The 20,877-nt window shown below is 41.2% G+C and overlaps 1 protein-coding gene across 1 annotated transcript in view; it reads right to left on the bottom strand.

Annotated features, from left to right (window-relative positions):
- Positions 1-16,829, bottom strand: part of LOC308299654 (calcineurin B homologous protein 3-like) — a gene marked incomplete at both ends in the record, with an annotated part of 33,653 nt that extends 16,824 nt beyond the window's left edge. The window contains one exon of the mRNA XM_080743446.1: positions 16,553-16,829. Coding sequence (XP_080599572.1) covers positions 16,553-16,829 — 277 coding nt within the window. The remainder of the gene's footprint in view (positions 1-16,552) is intronic.
- Between the last annotated feature and the right edge of the window lie 4,048 nt (positions 16,830-20,877).

Here is a 20,877-nt window from a genome sequence, read left to right as displayed (position 1 = left end):
AACTGACTGCTAACATTGGATCCATTGGAAGCCATTAGGTTATTTATTTCCATTCTCAGAAAAATGGTTTTGGACATATAAGGTTTTCGCTTGACAGCAACGATATGTCTTTGCACCAGTGTTTACTCAGTCTGGTGTCTGACCTTGGGTCGGCGCATTAAACCTCAGATTGAGACAATGTCATGTCATCCTTGGAACAACATCAATACTTGGGCCCAAAGAGTGTCATGACTGTGTCGGTCACATGTGTTCCCGTCTCCCCGGTGTCCTCTGGTGGTTTTCTCCCCTGGCCTGTACATGTCACCCTGATGTGTGTCTGTCCCACGCGTGTCCTGCACGTCTACAAGTCTCCACCATCAATTAATTTTGTATTTGTCCTGTGGATTTTGTCTGCCTCATTTGCATGTTTTTTTTAAAAACCCATTAAGACCTGGAACCACTTTAACCATTATTTTATGCTTTAACTGTTGGAAAATAGCAGATATACAAGCTCACAGCGATCTTGTAGATCTGCTATTTTTGAAAAATCTTTTTTGAAAAAAAAAGAAAAAAAATTTTTTTTGGCAAATCTTTTGAATATATCTTTTTAAAAGCGAACATTTGTAACTCAAATATTTGCTTCTGGGGGGTCCCTGGAACAACATATTTTAAGATGGGGGTCCGCAGCCAAATACATGTCATTTTGGAGGTCCTTGACATGAAAAGGTTTGAGAACCACTGAATTAAAAGGATTCAGAATCGGGTGAAATAATCTATGTATCTAGTATCACCAGCATACCTATTGTGTAGTCCACCTTTTCCTGCATATTTTTCAGTAAAGTCGCTCCATTAAGCAATAGGCTCTGTTTAGTGAGGGCCACCTTAAATTCTAACTAAGTCATTGGCGAGTGTATTCAAATGCCATTCATAAATGAGTCTCAATATTCTGATGACTATACATACAAATATTAATCTTACAGTTACCTCTCAGCTTCACTGGCAAGAGAGACAGAATTACAGCATTCATACATTATAAAGACCTATGCTCAGGTTACTGAAGTTAACGTTTACCATTTTCATAGCCTTTTTGATTCATGAACACAGATCATTTTACTTATCCATTATTATGAGAATAATACATGAAAAGTTCAGGAATGTCCTCCTGAATGCTACAACACAGTTCTTTATGTTACCTCGGTGTAGTATTACACCATGCCACAGAGTGGCGCCATTTTAACAGTTATAAAATGTCCCAATGCAGAAAAGACAGATTCTAGTCTTATCTAGGTTATCTCAACACTATGTCAGCAGAGGGTTACATTATGCTATTTCAAATATTTTGTGTGTGTGTGTGTGCGTGTGTGCGCGTGTGTGTGTGTGTGTGTGTGTGTGTGTGTGTGTGTGTGTGTGTGCGTGCGTGCGTGCGTGCGTGCACGCGAGTGCGAGCATCTACGTGCACAGTGTATGTCAGTCTGTAGGCCTACACTGATTTTGATTTATTAATTACATCTAAGGGCAAGTGATTAAAAGTTTTAACTTTAAGAATTTCAAGAGCCAACCATACGGAAAGATACATTGTATTTATCTACTGCCAATGAGAGATGGGAAGGAAGCATGGGGACTAACTCACCCAGATGTTTTTTTTTTTATTAGAGATGCTCTGATTTTTGGGGCCAATACCGATCACCGATCAACTGGAATCAGTATCTGCCGATACCGATATTCCCGATCACAGCGTCAAATCCATAAATTATTCTATTCATTGTGTTACTGTAGCAGAATTATATATTTAATTAATATTTTTTATAAACATTGATATTGTATATTAAGTACAGTATAAACATTTGGAGATTGCAGGCTGAGGTCCTTTAGTATCCAATTCAACTTGTAGGAGTTGAAGCTTGCGGGTAGCCCACCTGGGGAACCAGAGCCCCTGGTTGTCCCAGGTTCGATTCCAGGCCAGGGTAGCTGTGTCGATGTGTGTCCCTGAGCAAGACTGTGTGTCCCTGAGCAAGACTCTTAACCCCTAACTGCTCACGCACTCCTTGTGGGCAGCGAGTCAGCTGGGTTGAGCTGAAAATACAGAATTTCCCTTGCGGGAGGAAATAGGTATATATATGATCTATGATAAGCTTAAGTTACATTCAGTCCCAAAGATAAATATTGTGAAAATAGCTTATCTAGCTTGTGGATCGGCAAAGCCGATAGAGGCATTATTGGCCCATCGCAATCACTCACCGATCAATCGGCACATCTCTAGTTTTTATTGATTATAAATTGTACAAACTTATTATAATCGCATCAATACTAATCATAAATGATAGTGAGGCACACACATTTCAAATGTTGGACGATAAGCTTGTTAACCTATAGCTTAGCTTAAAACGAGGAGGAGTGAGGAGGGGAGCAAGTTCAGTTCTGTGACAGTAATAGGGAGGTCTATTTAAATGCTAATGTCACATTCTCTAGCTGCTGCTGTTGTTTACCTGCTGTCAGTTTTGCAGCTGCTGATTGCTTCTGACCACCCCTCCCCTCCCCCCAACACTCACACACACACACACACACACACACACACACACACACACACACACACACACACACACACACACACACACACACACACACACACACACACACACACACACACACACACACACACACACACACACACACACACACACACACACACACGCACACACACGCGCGCATGCATGCACGCATGCACGCATGCAAACACATTACACCTTTATTTTACCTAGTTAGACCCCTCACATCCTACTTAAATAACCAGAAAACAAAATGTTTTTCTGGGTATTTACCACCTGTATAGAAAGTCGATGGGAGCCCAACTTGATTTGGCCGCTGTGGCGACCCCGAAGGTCGCCGACTCGGGTGCCCTAGCCAAATCATTAGAGCATGCCCTGGGCTACATCTGTGCAAAATGTGGCGCTTTTAGACTAATATAGCGCGAAATGGCCATGTTATCTCCCTAACGCCCCCGACTATATGACCTGAATTGTCTGTATGTATGAATATTTGTAGGGAAATCGAACACATAAATCATTAATGATTACAGCACTTAGTATTGGGTTTATATTATCACACATCTGAATATTCTACCTCTGTCAGTGCTCTCACAGGTAGAGCTGGCTACTCAGCTCCTCTGACAATGTATGGATTTCGTGGTCTCATGAAGCCCGTAATTTGTAACCTTTTTCTCAAACGAATGTGTCAAGCGAGGAATTATGAATTAACCATAGTATAATTCTTCACTACCCAGTGTACTCTGACTGCTGAGTGAGAGTTAGACTTGTCAGTCTCTAAACGCTTCAATGCTTTCATTTCTCAAACTGGGTGGAAACAATTAGAGAGCACTAATGAACCCTATAGCATCCCTAAAGTCTGGAAAAACAGCAGAGCTACAAGCTTACAACAACACGACGTGACGTGACTAGTTGTGAGCTTGTAGATCTGCTATCGTCGGCAAAGAGATTTAGCGTGGAAGGAAAAAAGGAGGGCCTTGAGGGGCACCTATAGACCCCTGGGGAACCCCATTCAACTAATAGTTTATGTACGCTAATATTGGAATGGTGACATGATTATTATTATTATTGTTTTATCCCACGATTTAGAAAAAAAAAAAAAACATTTTTCACCCAGTGCCAATTGCCTAAGCTGTAATCCTGGGCTCTGCTCTCCCTCTGCCAACCTGGGGAGAGCCCCGAACTGAGCTCATGCTTCCTTCACTGCATGAGAAGTGAGCAGGTTGCTTCTTATCACCTGACAGCGGGGAGTTTTGCTGGTAGGACGTAGCGAGTAGAAGGAACATGTTATTCCAACCAGTTATTTTCCCTCCATCAGGCGCCCCAGCTGACCAGGGGGAGGTGGTATAGAGACCAGGATTACTGCATGTTTTTTGAAAGGGTACCTACCCTATCAGATATGGGGAGAACATGCAAACTCCAGTTACTCCACACAGAAAGGCCATTTTGCCAACCCCACCTAGGGTATGGGCACTGATGACACGGAGGAGAGAACATGCCCCCAGCCTTCTAGCTGGGAGTAGGGCATTCACGAATAGTATTCGAATTATTATCGAATTATTCAACCTCAAAGTATTTGAATAGTCGAGTATTCGGCAGGACTGGTCAAACTGTCAAATAATAAGAAAATAGCCGATCTACATGCTCACAACGCCTCACGTTGCGAGGCGTTGTGAGCATGTAGATCTGCTATTTTCACAATATTTATCTGTGGAACCGAGTCACATTAAATGTAATACCTACAATCTACCTACAATCCAAGTGCTTGTCAGGGTGGGGTCCCCAGTTCAAATATGTTTATTTTGGGGGTCACTGCCTAAAAAGGTTTGAGAACCCCTGGTAGAGCATTAACAAATTCATCCACCAGGGGCATTGACAACTCATTCTTATGACTTCCTATCTCGCCAAGCTTTATAAACTATATTTTTTTTAAAGAAAAAAAAAAGCGAATATTCGACTTGAGTGAACAACGTCGAATAGTGACTTTGATATTCGAATATTTGGTGAATGCCCTAGCTGGGAGGCGACAGCGCTACCGACTGCACCACCATGCCCCCTACGGTGACTGATTGGTTTCCAAAGCAGTGGGCATATGTTTGGTTTCACTGCTGTTCTAGCATCTAGGGCTAGGCAGAGATCTCCGATTGTCTGACAAGACTATAGCTGAGAAGTGAGAACAGAAGAGAAGAAGAGAGTGTCTGGGTATCGCAGCCAGGATAAAACTGCTGCCCACCATTGCAGAAACAAGAAGCTTAACCCATTTAGAACGTGGTACACATTATAGTGTATTATTATTTTATGCTTTAACTATTGAAAAATAGCAGATATACAAGCTCGCAGCGCGGCACCGAGTGCCGCGCTGCGAGCTTGTAGATCTGCTATTTTTTTTAAATCATGAAAATTAGAATTTGACCTGATTCTATAAGTGTCTTTTGAATCCCTTTTCTATATGTCAGCAATCTGGCCAGCCATCGTCAAAGAAAAGGTCCTTTTCACTTAAATGGAGCTCAGTTAGTCTGTTCTAGAGAGACTACTATGTCAGTGGTTCTCAAACCTTTTCATGTGAAGGACCCCCAAAATGATATGTATTTGGCCACGGACCCCCATCTCAAAATATCTAGTTCCAGGGACCCCCCCAGAAGCAAAATGTGAGAATACAAACGTTCGCTTTAAAAATACATATGTTCAAAGATTTGCACACATTTTCACGACTTTTTCAAAAATAGCAGATCTACAAGCTCGCAGCGCGGCACCGAGCTTGTATATCTGCTATTTTTCACTGGTTAAAGCATTCAATAATTCTAGGCCTAAAATTCTCCACCGGCATCCGCCCTGCCTGGGTGTTCACAATTTGCAGGTCAGGCAGGGCCAGGGAGGTTGCTGCCTGGCAACTCCTACAGGTTGTAGTAAGGGGAACATAAGAAAATCTGCGAAGTAAATCGTTACCAAGAAATTTCTTCACCAATGTGTTTCTAAAGGTGTTTAATATTATGTACTAAAAGGTTGAAATTCCACTCCCGGGGGAAACCTCATAAAAAATGATTCATGTTTGTGTCCCATTAACTTTACTATACAGGAAGAAAATACAAAAAATAAATCTGCTTTAAGTAACATGTGAGGGGTCAAACTAGGGGTTTTTCAATCCATTGCAAGCATTTGTTTTGCACGAAAAACATTCCGTTGGCTACAAATGGCCCCCCAAAACGGTGAAAAGTGATGATTCATCACTAAACCATCGTTTTGTGGGTCCGATTTTAGCCCAAAGAATGTTTTTCGTGCAAAACAAATGCTTGCAATGGATTCAGCATCATGAAAAACCCCTAGTTTGACCCCTCACATGCTACTTAAAGCAGATTTATTTTGTGTATTTTTTCCTGTATAGTAAATTAATGGGACACAAACACAAATCAGTTTTTGGAGCGGTGAAAGCGCTCCCAATAGACAGGTATGTCCGTGGGTATGTGGGTGGGTGGCTGGCTGGGTGGCTGGCCGTGTCCGTAGCCTGGCAATACCTTGAGTGGCCACACACAACACACTAGTTAAAGGAGGGGCGCTGTTTTGTGCAGGCCAGGCACACTCACCACTCACTCACAGGCACAGTTTACTCACTCACTCACTCACTCACTCACTCACTCACATAGGGTACAGCTGCTCAAATTCACCGCTCCACTTCGAACCGAGGTTTGATTTTTTTAAGAGGTTTCCCCCGGGAGTTGAATTTCAACCTTTTAGTACATATTATTACACACCTTTAGAAACACATTGGTGAAGAAATGTCTTGGTAACGATTTACTTCGCAGATTGGTCAAATATCTTATAAAATCCCCTTACTATTGGTCGGGACGCCCGTTTAGCTGGGTGCAGAACTGAGAGGAGTAGCGGGTTCCTCTGCATGCGTTACGTCCTCCCGGTGAAACACCTCACTCGGTTCAGCCTGCTCTCACAGGGAAGTAGATTTCTGTGAGAGCTTTGTAGATTTAGTGACAAAAGTAATTAACCTTTACCAAAATGTGGAACATGTGGATAAAAAATGGTTTAACTAACCTTTTTATTTCTAACAACATTTCCATAATTTGCTTTGTAATGATAGGTTGCTACTACGGTGGAACATTTCATTTCGAGTTGCCGTACTAGGAATTTGAGGGGACTGCTTTTCAAAGCACACGACACAACCCCCTGTGACATAATGTGGAACATGTGGATAAAAAGGTTTTAACTAACCTTTTTATTTCTAACAACATTTACATAATTTGCTTTGTAATGATAGGTTGCTACACGGTGGAACATTTCATTTCGAGTTGCTGTACTAGGAATTTGAGGGGACTGCTTTTCATAGCACACAACGACACAACCCCCTGTGACATATGCCAATCTGGTTTGCAAAACGATGCATTTTTACATATTGTTTACAGCAGCCACTGTATTTATTTTACCCAAGTTGCCACACATAATATTTTGTGTGTAATTGTTTCCGACCACGCAGGCCTATGAAAATGAGACTCAGGAAGGCTTCAGGCAGAGAGAATACGCCAATAAAATCCTAGGTTGAGTTATCCATTTGACTGTGAGAGTGTACAAAAGTATGGACCCAGTTACATTTTAAGGTGGGAGGATTTCACCGTGTAGGGGTGCTTTATACAAAAAGAGTGGAATACAGGTGCTTCGGCATGGGTCAGGGGAGAGACCAGACCGGAGCCTGTTTTGCATGCACAGAAGCTTCTGTGGGAGAAGGAGTTGACAGGCCACCGCAGTGCTGCCTTTTGCACTCAGACAACAGCTGCTCAGAGAGACGTCCTGCGGGTGGTGGTGAGACATGTCTCGCTCTTCCTCCATTTCTCTTTTTACCTGTCCCCCTCTCTTTTTCTCATTACACAGAGATGCCATATGCTAGACATGCTTTCAATACACATTGGTCCCCATTACCTCAGCGCACGCACACACACACACACACACACACACACACACACACACACACACACACACACACACACACACACACACACACACACACACACACACACACACACACACACACACACACACACACACACACACACACACACACACACACACGTATCAAATGTAAACAAATGTATCTGGGTTCCATGCTCATGGCTTCAGTAATTTATTCAGCATGAATCCATCGTAGGCTACTGGCTTTAGAAAGATGCTTTCGCTGAATAATCATGAGCGATAATCATAGCAACCCTCTGTGCTGCAAATTATACAAAACTGCTTCAACATAGAAGCTGTTCCCTATTGAAAATGCATCTTTGCACTGACATTTTTGCAGTGGAGCAGTGGTGTTTTATGGCAAATAACAGGACATCCATTACATGAATCATCATCAATCATCAAAATGTGACTCTTTTATCCACAGTGTCAGGAATATTAGCCTGTCTCTGCTGTAATTATGTTTGTTTCATATTCTGAGAAGAACTGTACTAACAGGCAGTGTAATGTTGTGGTGCTTTTATATAACAGGTCTTGATGATGCTGTGGATATTTAGATATTGAGAACACATTAAAGAACGAAGCCTAACAATCTGTGTGAGTCTTAACAAGATAGTTTGGCTTTTTTTTTACCCAGGATAGTAGCTGAGCACAGGTGCTCATTTTCAGTACATAATTATATTACAGACAAAGAAACTGGGAGCTGACCAGGACAACCACAGTCTCATACTGTTGGCCATTAAAGGCGATTTTACACTACCAAAATGACCGAGATCACTACCAAGATTTGAACATACTGTATTCTCCACTATTCATTCATTTAACAGACTGGAGTCGTCTGTTGAACTATAAAGGAAAAAGCAGCTGTTCTTCATGAGGCTCAAGTCTGTCAACGACAGTAAACTCTGCCATCTAAATTTTGTGCAATCTTTCAACATTGTTCAAAAAGACATTTTCAGGACACTGACCCAAGTTACAGTAGGCTATATGAAATGCAACTGTTGAAGTGCAACCCATTTAATGTAGAATGTCAAGAAGATAATGCCTGCTGTCATCTTGCTCTCTACCCGCGCCACAATCATCACTCACCAGTCACCACACTTATTTAGAATAAAACTCTTTGGACCATTTTGAGGGTCTACTAAATTCACAACATTATACTGATAAAATGCATTAACTGCATAGTGATTGTGCTTGGTAATCAAATCTGAATCTAAATTAAAATCTCAAGAAAAGGGGTTGGGGCAATGCTTAAGGTGTTTGTGAGGATGAAAAGAGTTAAAAGAAAGAAAAGTCCTCAATGGGTTTGATCAGAATCTTTTCTAACTTGCACAAAGATACAGCACAGCATCCTTAGGAATATCGTATTGTAATATAGAACGTAAACATATGCAATGAAATGTTGCTATTTACTAAAACATAACAAATGTCCAAGTTGTACACAAAATGTTCATGTTTGATAACCCCTTGTTAAAGGAAAATTCCAGAATAAAACATATTAATCCTTAATCAGCCTTTTATCACGTCTGTACATACCTGGTATGATGGATTTTTATCATAGTCCTTCCAGTTTTTACTTCTCCTGGACTCCTCAGATCTCTCTCCCACAGCCAAAACGGCGGTAAATTGTGGTCCTCCAAAAGCGCTAATTTTCACCGCTGCAAAGTTACTTTTTTCTTCATAAATCTGCTAATTTATAGTTTCAAGAGAGCCAGTAATCCACTGTTTTATCGCGGGTTGAGGGAAATGGCCGTTGTTGACATGATCCCAATAGTACTCACAGAAGAAGAATGAAGTCTCGCGTCTCGCGTGATTACCGCGTTTCCTTTAGCTTTTTCTTTAGCGCAAAAGAAAGCTTTCTCCTGGAGTTATTACAGCCAGTATGTACACAACAAGGCATCGTGGTATATATATAAAAAATAAGAAAGCAGAAGAATATAATCTAGTTAGTCTATTGATCGCTAGAATCTAGTAATATGACTGAGAAGGATTCATAACAAAGCATTTTAACGGACTTCCTGTAGTCATAAGGTAATTCTATTACCTTTATTTATTTTATTTTTTCCTCAATACATTTCTTCGATTTTATTTATTATTTATTTATGGAATTACTTATAAAATAACTTTGACGTGTATTATTATTTGTAAACAATGTAGGCTACAATATAATCACAAAATAATCGTATTTTCCTCAAGACATTCTGCAATGCCTCACCAAATAAACGTTAGGTAAAAAGTACCTCATGAAAGACACGTTTCTGTGGTCATGCCGTTTTGGCTGTGGGAGAGAGATCTGAGGAGTCCAGGAGAAGTAAAAACTGGAAGGACTATGATAAAAATCCATCATACCAGGTATGTACAGACGTGATAAAAGGCTGATTAAGGATTAATATGTTTTATTCTGGAATTTTCCTTTAAACACTTAAGGCCAATTCAGTCACTTGATGGTACTGTGCCTCAAAAATAGACAATTTACAATCTTCTATTTTCTCTTTAATGCTATTTTTCTTTACGATCTGCTTTAAAAAAAAATATTGTCATTTGTCAAAATGGTTAAATAGGTGAAATCTAAAGGTTACTGGCTACAGTGTGCACCTTTTTTCCCAGTTCTCCTCGGTTCATTGCTCAGCCACACAGGGAGAGAGAGAGGTATTCTATTATAGCGGACTGACAGCCATGCTCACCTGACTGTGGCATTATATTCCCGTATTTAGTCTTTCAAGGACGACGCTTGCGAGAATTGGCCCAAAACTTATTCCCCTGGGGAATCCACTGTACGTGTAGAACATGAGTCACGGCAGCTTGTGAACGTCACCTTGCAATGTATATAGACAGATTAACTGTCTCACTGGCACATCTCATTCCAATGCGTCATGCATAATGTCCCATTGTATTCATACAGAGAGGGTATCCTTTCAGGGGAAAGACAGACTTGAGCAACCGTGACTTGGGGGGGGAAATGAGAAACTTATTTTTCATTTAGAGTTACGCTTTGTTGCCCAGGCTAATCCTATTTGGGAAGGAGGGGATTCTCCCGCCTGCATCCTGCCAATGGCATCATGAAAAAGGGGAAAATAGCAGCATTTATCTCCATTGCCCAGTATGTTTGAAGATATGCCACATCAATAGAGCCACCAAGGCTATCTTACCCAAGGTTTGCCATGCTATTACAATTTAATGCAAAAATACCAACAGGTAATGATCACTGCTGTACTGCCCACTCAAACATTTGGAAACTCCAGCAATGAAAGATGATTAGTAGCCTACTTGTAATAAAGTTTTTCTTTATTTATTTAAAGATCTACAGGCTCACAATGTACTGTATTGTGATGCCTGTGTTATGAGCTTGTAGATTGGCTATTTTTGTTATTTGTTTGTGTACAATATAGTATATAGGGCTTAAGTCGTCTCTTACGCAGACAACACTGGAGATGCATGGGGCATACAGGGTTAGAAAGTTGTTGTTGACAGAATAGAGGGTAGATTGTATTCACATTTCCATATAGGCTACTGTCCAAGGATTAGAAGCAAGGACTTTGCTTTTATTTACAAAAACTATTGTGTTGGTGATATCTATTAAAATGATTTATTACGCCATCAGAAGTCCACTTTATTATTCATGATTTTCCCTCTATATTGAATTATTATACATGTCACACATACAGTAGAGGAGTAGATAGTGGTTTTGCATAGGAAAACAATTCTAGGAATAATGAATCCAACAAAGTACCCGTGGACAGGTAAACTGGGTGCACCACTAGAATGGAGGTAATGGCGTAATTATTATAATTTCTCAATGATTTCTGGCTGTACTGGAGTGGGACAATTCAAATTTCCTTCATGAATACAATTTTAGGAATACAGTGCATGCCGTTAGTTTTACTGTTTATACTACCACTAAACCTCTCAAGAGTAGCTTTTAGGAAAGTGGCAATGATCAATGTGAATTTATTTATTTTCCAGCATGGGAAAAAAAAATCTAAAGCCTAATTTATAACATACCTCATCGTATGACAATGACGCTCACCAAAACAACAATGTTCAGCTTAACGAATGCAGTTGATTCACAATGTTGCTGCTCAAATCCGATTCCAAGAAAGTAGATCTTCAGTTCTTAGATCTTTACACTGGCTCCGTGTCTGTCAAAGAATATATTTCAAAATACTATACTGCCCTACAAAGGCAGAGTGCAGTAACTACGTTTTCGGACACACCAACTTATTTGTGTCGCCCAAAGGTCAAATTAGCCTTCATGATATCGGGGGATGAACAATTAGCTCAAGAACAGATACAATTAGTGTAATATCACTTTTATGTCTTTATCTCATTTGGCTGATCAGCTGTAACACTTTTAAACCCATCTTTTTGTGAAATTCGAAAACGTAGTTACTGCACTCTGCCTTTGTAGGGCTGCTTTAATTTCAAAATACGACCACGGCCAGAGGCCTATAGTATCAAGGGCAAGACCACCAGATTTCTAAACAACTTCCAAACAGCTTCCAGCCTGCTGCCATCAGACTGCTGAACAAGGTCTGTCAACTGGAACCTTTTACTTGTTTTTTTCTTCTTCATGTGGATATGTTCCTCTATGTAGACTTTACTTTCCCTCTGGACCAGCCATGAGGATTAAAACAAAATACCTGCATGTTTCTGACCTATTTGCACATACTGTCTAACCATGCACACACTGTACCTGCTAATCGTGTGCTATGCAGATATCTTGATCTTTTTATTTTTTCTCCCCCCTAGAGGGGGGAGAAAAGAGGGGGTCTTTTCTCCCCCCTTTCTAGAAACAACAGAAATGATGGAGCTTACAGAAAAAAAAGTTTTATTCTAACTTTTATAAATTCAAAGGTCCCTCTATAACATGTTTCTTATTGTGTGTCTTATTGTTTGAGTGCCTGTATGTTTTATGCAAAGCACTTTGGATTACTGTGCTGAAAATATACTTTTATTCTCCTATAGTGATGATTTCTTGTATAGTGTAGTCTTTATATGTCATGATCTGATGAATTGAATACAAAGGACCTTTTTGTCTTTTTTTTAGCATCATTAACGACTGTAATATTTGCAAACAAATAATAAAGCATCCAATCAATCAATCAATCAATCAATCAATCAATCAATCGGTTTGAATGTGCTCCACAAATGAGCTTGCCTTGCCTTCTCTTGCCTTCACTTACATAACGTGTCTTTTCTTTGTCCTTTTACCTTCAATACTGTGTGCATTGGTTCCTGGATATTTAACAGGTGCAATAGAGAGGTGGGGTACAGATGGCCAGTGTGCCCCTAATGTGGACCCGATCTGCCTGAAGCGTTCATCTTGCCCTCTGTTTCCTCCGCTCTAGCCCCATGGGCAGACCACTGTCAGACCCTTATCAAATCAAAACTGACTGAAGACAGGTGCCGGCAATACACGCCACCTGTTCCTTTCTCTCTGACTCTGCGTTTGTGCCTAGGGCTGGCCTGTTATTACTAAAGATTGATGCAGCCCTTAGCAACAAGTTGTGTTTGTCAATTTTTTATTTTGAACACACTTATATAATGTGATCAATGAATTTCATAAGCAAAATATTTGATTACGTTAGTGTCACTGGCCCTCAATTCTTAACTGGAAATGAATGTGACTTAGAGGCTATTTACCCTTAGTATTGCTTTCCTGTCAACAAAGGCAAGTGCAGACATTCATCACAATGGGCTTGGGAGAGTAAAAAATGGACATAGAGATAAGAACAAAAATCTAGAAATAGGAACATCAAAAATATCAAGAGCTTTTGTATAGGCTACTTGTGCACATGCGTGCGTGTGTGTGCACGTTTCCTATGTGGATATACTGTATAGGCCAACTATTCCTGACAGCAAATGCACAATTCTTATGGTTTTGTAAGTTAGATTTGCCTCAGTTGCACTGTAACAGCTCTGATAACACAAGTTATATTCCCTTCCAATTGTACACACATTATCCACACACAACTCCTCACTAAATAACATCTAGGCTCATTTTCCTACTTATATTGATCCCAGAAGACTGTCCATGGGGTCTATTAGGCAGAAAGCCCCTGTCGTCCAGTTTCTCCAGCAGACCCCAGCAGCCCTCATAGCATAGAGTGGAGCCCATAAGCCTATCGCTTTTACACTATTTTTTTTGTCATTACAAATACATCAATGCCTTGGTTGTCCCACACAAGCCGTCACTGTCCCATAAATCATGTTTTGGGGTGAGCATTCGGCACAACTGCCAATCAAAGTGACTGTACTGGCCAAAACACAACGTGTTTTCTCTGGGACTTGGCAAAACACATAACAGCATAACATCTGTTTAGCAGAGTGTGGCAGGTCGTTGGGACAATGATGGCATGAATGCGTGTGTAATATGACAACTAATAACAAATTGATACAAAAATAAATTATAACTAGAAGCAGTGCTCTTCCGAGCACAGGTCTCCACCCCTGGTGGTGCTAAATGTGAAAAGGGTGCCATGTCTTCTTTGGCCTTTAATGGCAATTTGACACTGAATGAATGATTTGAGGCATTTTGTTCCAAAGATTTGTTTGTCAAAAGTCGACCTGCTGGTGGCGCTATAACAGGCCAATGTGAAAAGAGTGTCATTTGTTCCTTGACCCAGTGGGAATGTGCGTGCATAATGTCTCTGTAATCACAAGCTGTGTTCATGATTTAAGTCATTTTGTTCAAAATAGACCAATCCTGTAACTTTGGAAGCCAATTAGGATGGAATATGAAATATGGGACAGATCTGTCTTGATCACTTGACTATAGATATACTGTGTACTGATTTGCATAATAGGAAAAAAAATGTTTTACATAAGTCAGCCTCCTGGTGGTGCTATAAAAGGCAGATATGAAAAATCCAGGGCAAATGTGTTTCCTCTGCCTGTCTGCCTCTAGGGAGTGCACATACAAAGTTGTACACTGATCAGTGGAGTTATAGGTAAAAACACAAATCGGCCTGTTATAGCGCTGATTTTAATTTTTTTAAGTGGCATTTATTCCTCTGCCTATTGGGAATGTGCATGCACAATTTCATCAAAATTGCACACCGCGGTCATGATTTCAGGCATTTTATTCAAAACGGACCAATCCTGCAAACTTTGGAAGCCAGTTTTAGCCAATCAGGATGGAATATGGAAAATCTGACAAATCCATTTCGATCAAATGACTGTAGAGATACTGTCTACCGATTTGCGTGATGTTTGGACAAAATCTGTAGGAGTAATGGCAAAAGATAGTTTTGCAAAAATCGGCCTCCTGGTGGCGCTAGAACAGGCCCATGCAGAGGTTCTGAATTGGTATCCAGGGAGTGTGTGCGCACAGTTTGGCAGCGACCGGGCCAACGGCGCCGGAGATTAGCTGGTAACGGACGGACGGACGCACACACAGACGCACGGACACACGCACGGACACACGGACGCACGCACGCACGCACGCACGCACGCACGCACGCACGCACGCACGCACGCACGCACGCACGCACGCACGCACGCACGCACGCACAGAGACGAAAACATACTCTCCCCAATGCCTTCAGCTGGTGGAGACAATGAAAAAAAAAAAGACTGCACCAATAGTGTAAAAGCGATAGGCTTAGGGCTCCACTCTATGCTGGGGTCTTCTGGGGAGACTGAACAACAGGGGTATTTCTGCCTAATAGACCCCATGGACAGTCATTTGGGATCAATATAAGTATAGGAAAATGAGCCTAGATGTTATTTAGTCTGGAGTTGTCCTTTAACATATGTTTTTTCATGGCAATAAAGCCCTTTGAATTGAATGAATTGAATTGTGCATGCACTTGTGTTTTCTATGCGTCTACAAATTGTAAATGTATGCATGTCTAAGTATGAACACACAGGCATACATGTAGAGTACCTATGTAGGAATGCATATGCATCCAGATGAGTGGATATTAGTGATTAACAAGGCAATTAATCTCACCCTGGTTTACCTACAGTACTTCGTTCTACCTTCTAAAACTCTGAGAAAACGTTCATGAGAAAAGTTCACGATGCTTTAAAGGACCTTGCATGATTATTCCATTTACAGTCAGTCATACAGTATTTGACATTGACATTAGCCCACGCAGCAGTATTCGGAAGGTGTTCAAGGCCATTAGCCAGGCAGGCCTCCACCTCAACCCGGGCCATCTTCTGTCCTGAGAGACAGAGTTCTACGTGATCAGCGGTAAAGGGGTCACAACCGATCCATATACAAGCTTCTGCCACTGTCAAGGACTGAACTAGGAGTTGTACGATATGATTTCAAATCAATATTCAATATATTATTATTTCAAACGTGTGCCTTTACAACTAATTAACTTTTTTAAATACTTAAATAACAGATCTACAAACTCACAACTAGGGATGGGACGATATGAAAATGTCATATCACCCTGATAGTGACAAAAGAAATCGCGATTTACGATATTATAGCGATAATCAAAATCCATTATCCTGGGCGGAACATTTGCCCAAAAAATAGCAGATCTACAAGCTTTTTTGTCAAAGACATTTGATAGAGTGAAAAAAGACTGTATCAAGTACGTACCGTATATTATAAGTACCTTTTACCAATTATAGAGGGTTTAAGTGGTACCGGATATGCAGCTTGGCAATGATGGAGGACGATATCACGATAAATTAAATCTCCACGATACGATTATCGTGAGTGTTTTTTATCACGATAAACGATAATATCACTTAGCGTCCCATCCCTACTCACAACACGATGCAACACATCGTGAGGTTGTAGATTGGCTATTTTAGCTATTTTTGTATGCCACCAATCCCCCATTGCATTGTACAACCAAGTATAAAGCCACACATGTCTTCCACCAGCTACAAGAAGCACTCATGCCCCGATGAGTGCTTCCTGTCCTTTCTTCCTGGTGTGCCCTGACCCCAACAAAACCATTCACTGTGGACACATATGGCAGAGATGTGCGCCATGCCGTCCCAAGAGAGGGAGAATAGAGAGTCTACTATAGCTTTTCCCTCAACAGCAGTCTCGAGCAAAACTACCGGATAATCCCAATGGGAGCTTTTGGCTCGGCCGTTCTTACCTGGCTGTATGGGCAACGGTTCCACCTCCAGATGGATCACCCTTCCCTGACCTGCCTCCTCCTCAGCTTCAGAAAGCCCGAAGGACTTGCTGAAAGCACTCCCTCTCTTCTGCTGCTCAAGAGCTGAGCTTTGTTGAGGGCATTCGTATTCTAACACCCTATTATTATTATAAATCTCTGTCCTGCATGGCTGCATCAAGAAGTTGTCATATAGCTTACTGGCAATCTTCAAGCCACCAGTCATTACAATATTTGTGTTGTAGAAGGCCCATGTCATGTGTAATCTCCGAATTGAACTAGCTAAGAATGTTGATAGACAAAAGGGACAAATGTAATTTATTTGAATGAGAATTTGTCAGTCATACCAGAATTATCAGCACAGCAGGAGTGAGTAACATTAAATATTAATTTACATTATTGCCTAATGCATAATTAATTGATAAGAAGTTGCTAGGGAACATGGGTGATAGTGGCAGATCAGACATTGATGAAATACTGACAATTCAACTGGAGATGCACACAATAAGTTTAGCTTAACACAATCACTTTCAAACCACCGTGAAACAGCAACTAATGTGGCTTATCACTTTGACTATTTAACTTGGAAAGAGTATGAAGATGAAAGAGTAATAACATATGCTGCCTAAGTATTCACATTTTTCATAGCAAATTGGTCTTGTACTGTATGACTACCGAAGCAAAACTAAAGACGTCATGAAATTGCTTATATGGTGACCTCTAATGTGAAAATCCTTGTCAAAGAGAGGCTGCTTGTCTCTCACATTTTTCATTTCACAACATCTTTAACGTACCTCGAGAAATAATTACACCATAAAACCTAGTTTAACATGAAAACTAAAATGTCGACATTGAGCATTGACATTGAAATAAAGATTCATTAGCTTTTACGTCCTCTGTGAGAAATGCTTTAGTTATTCACATTCAACTCACAGCAGAAAGACGGAGGTAGGCCGCAATACACTTTGCAGTCAGTTAGTTAGTCAGGGTGCTTGTGGGGGTTACTGCATTCATTACTTATACAAAAAGAAAAAAAGGAAATACATCAGTTTGGCCAATCACAGTTTCCCTGCCTGCATGCAGAGCAAACGTTTGCCCCTGGGAAGCAGAAGAAAGCAGGAGAGAGAGAAGTTCATGTCTCAAGAAAGCACCTGTACATATGGATCGTGCTTAATCACGACTTAATGTGTCGCAGTGCGCTACTTTGAGAGCTTGCAGATACGCTATTTTCGGCATGCTACACCATCATACAACGGTGCATACAACACGGTGTACTGTATGTATAATAAGTATAAATCGGGCTTCAGAATACTCCATCTTCCGGCTTCCCTCAGCCTCCCAGGAGGAAACTCTAGCCTCAGGTCTGATAACAAATAGTGAGACAATGGCTTGCTGGAGAAATTCCAGATGCCTTGACAGGCTATCCGAGTAAAATAAACTAATTAGCATTGCACAGCACTGTTTCTTTTGTGGGGTTGGGATAGTAACGGTAGACAGTGTTATTTAGCAGATAGGAGCCTCAAAATGGGACTTTTATATTTTATATTTATAAGGACAAACATAAGGACATGTCTTGTACTTGTATTATAAATAACAAATAATAAGCATACATTCATATTTGTTTTGTAATATAATGTCCTGTAAATGTGTACATTCATTATGGCTGGCTGAGCTTACTGGCGGTAGAACTTTTAGCTCTGAAGTTCAACAGGTCGGTACGTTATTTACCCGACCTTAGTCTGACTGAGAGAGTGGTAGACACCTGTAATAGTGTTTAAGCCAATTAGGGACAAATGAGTGCTCCAGGGCAGTGTGTGAAGGTACTATTCAGTCAGGAACACTCACGTCTAAGTAGATTTAACCATTTATTGCATAAATGGAATACAGTTAGTCCTGGCGTTAATGGGCTCCGTGTTCGGAGTTCCCTGAATTTTGTGCGTGCTTTTTGAGCATGCTAAGCAAAATCAGGGAACGCTAAGCAATACCCCCCATAGGGATACAATAGCAGAACAATAGCAATACATTGACATGTAACTTAATCAGACAATCACAAGTATTTGAGCTTAGCCAGACTTATCGTGCAAAGGTGGAGGCTGGGATGGAAGAGGCAGCTAGCAGCGAATGATTCTGAAGCTTCGGAAACCAAGCTAGGTAGAGAAAGCAAGCCGTATTCAAGGAAGCCTTCCCTACTGATTGAGAGCTTTGATTGGAGTATGGCAGTCATGTGACGTAATGACCAGCAGATATGAGAATAAGGAATGAGAACAGAGCTGACTGACAGCTGACAGGCTGAGCTGAGATGCCATTTAGGCTTTAAGGACTGAATAAAAAGAGATGTGCTAGTGCTAATAGAACATTTGAAGGCTTGATTCACTGACGGTTAACTTCACACTATAGTGTAGTACTGTTAAAAGACCTGAATGCCATGCAATAAGCCACGCAGAATGAGTGACACCAGTACGGAAGTGTCCATTTCTCTATTACTTGCTAAAAAGACAGTATCGCTCCCCAACTATTGTAGTTGGGGAGCAAGGTCTTGTTGGATGGCAGTAAAGTAAGTAAGTCTTTGTGCTGTCTGTGTGATCACTGTGACTATTCACAATGGCTGCTATCATTGCTGCCAGACAGTGTTGCCAATAAATCCTTCAATCAAGGGACATGGTAATCCATAATCCATTCAGTAAATGTCTCTCCCAATTTTCAGAGGCTGCAATTACAGTATTTGAAGTTACTCTTTGTCGGTATGCCTCCTATACATTTGGCACATTTAATACACAGTAAAAGTCATCAGTGTAAATGTAACTCTTAAGTGCACACATGTAACCAAGTGGACCCATATGGGACCACATGGTTGTACACTATCCATTTTAATGTGTTTATGTAGGCTATACACTGCATTTTACTGTGTTTATGTATACACTCCCCATTTGTATGTGTCTTTTACCCTTTCAGTTTGGCATCTTAATAGATCCTCGACAAATTGTTTGGTTTGCCATTACAGAGTCAGCGCTGCACTTGACTTCTGTCAGCATTTGCCAGATTCCTCACTTTAAAAAAAGGAAATGTTTACAAGCTAGTGTGTAGACACAAGTGGCTTGTGAAGGGCAAAGCCAAACACTGTCTTGTAACAGCTTGTCAAAATGGACCAGCCGAAATCAGCTACAGATGCCCTGTGATTGCGACCGTAGGTCGCATTTACTACCAAAACCTCCACAGGCTGTCCGTGGGTGAGTGAGTGAGTGAGTCAGTCCGTCACACTTTTGCCCTGCTCATATCTCCACAACCGTTGCCCCCATCCATGCCAAATTTTGCACACACACTCCTTGACTGCCAAACTACAACCTCCAAGTACCCCCGGAGTCCCAGGGACCTGGTCCCTGGGGGACCCCCAGATGTAAAAAATGACCAAATGTGGTCACACGTCACACTTTTCCCCTGCTCATATCTCCGCAACCGTTGACCCGATCCATGCCACATTTTGCACACACACTCCTTGCCTGCCAAACTACAACCTCCAAGGACCCCCCGAGCCCCAGGGACCCCCAGCTCCCTGGGGGACCCCCAAGTGTAAAAAATGACCAAATGTGCAAAAATGACCAAATGACCACCCCAACAGGGCTGCTCACGGGGAATTCCCGGGGACCACCCACTCCTCGTGCTCCAGAACGGATGCAAAAGTGGTGACGCCCCCAGTGGAGGACCCCCTCCACTGCAGCTCACATAAAATGCCGATAAGCGACCTATCTCCCGATTAGGGAGTCTTACTGGTAGTATGCAATGTGTTGACTGATTCCAAAGCAGTTCTTACAAGCGTGGCCCAAGAGCAAGTGGCAACCAAAACAAGTTTATCCTTCAGAGGATTCTAAGTGGCATTTACATTACCATATGTTGCTAGAAGCCCAGAAAAAATTGAATCAACAAGTAATACCAGAATAATTATTATAATTGAATTTACAATGTAATGACATTATAAGTATAGTTATATTAGAAATATATTCCCACTCCATACACAAACATACACACACATGCCTGCACGCACACGCCTGCACACACGCATGAGATGCAGACAGAGACTACAACTGTACCCAAAGTTAGTTATAATTTCAAGTTATGGCTGGTAATTTTAATGTTTATCATGGACATTCTGGTCAGTGTATATTCCAAGATATTTCTAGGATCAGGACCTCCTTGTGACCAAGCGTATTGTGGATACGAGCAAAGACATCACAAGTACAATCAGGGGTGTCGCACCAAATTCTGGGCCCTGGGTACTATTGAACAATAGCAGATATTCAAGCTCACAGCGT

This window comes from Nannobrachium achirus (assembly GCF_963921795.1).
Source record: "Nannobrachium achirus genome assembly, chromosome: 15".
In the NCBI taxonomy this organism is placed as follows: domain Eukaryota; kingdom Metazoa; phylum Chordata; class Actinopteri; order Myctophiformes; family Myctophidae; genus Nannobrachium; species Nannobrachium achirus.
Note: the sequence above shows the minus strand (reverse complement) of the source record. Positions and strands in the feature narration are given on the sequence as shown.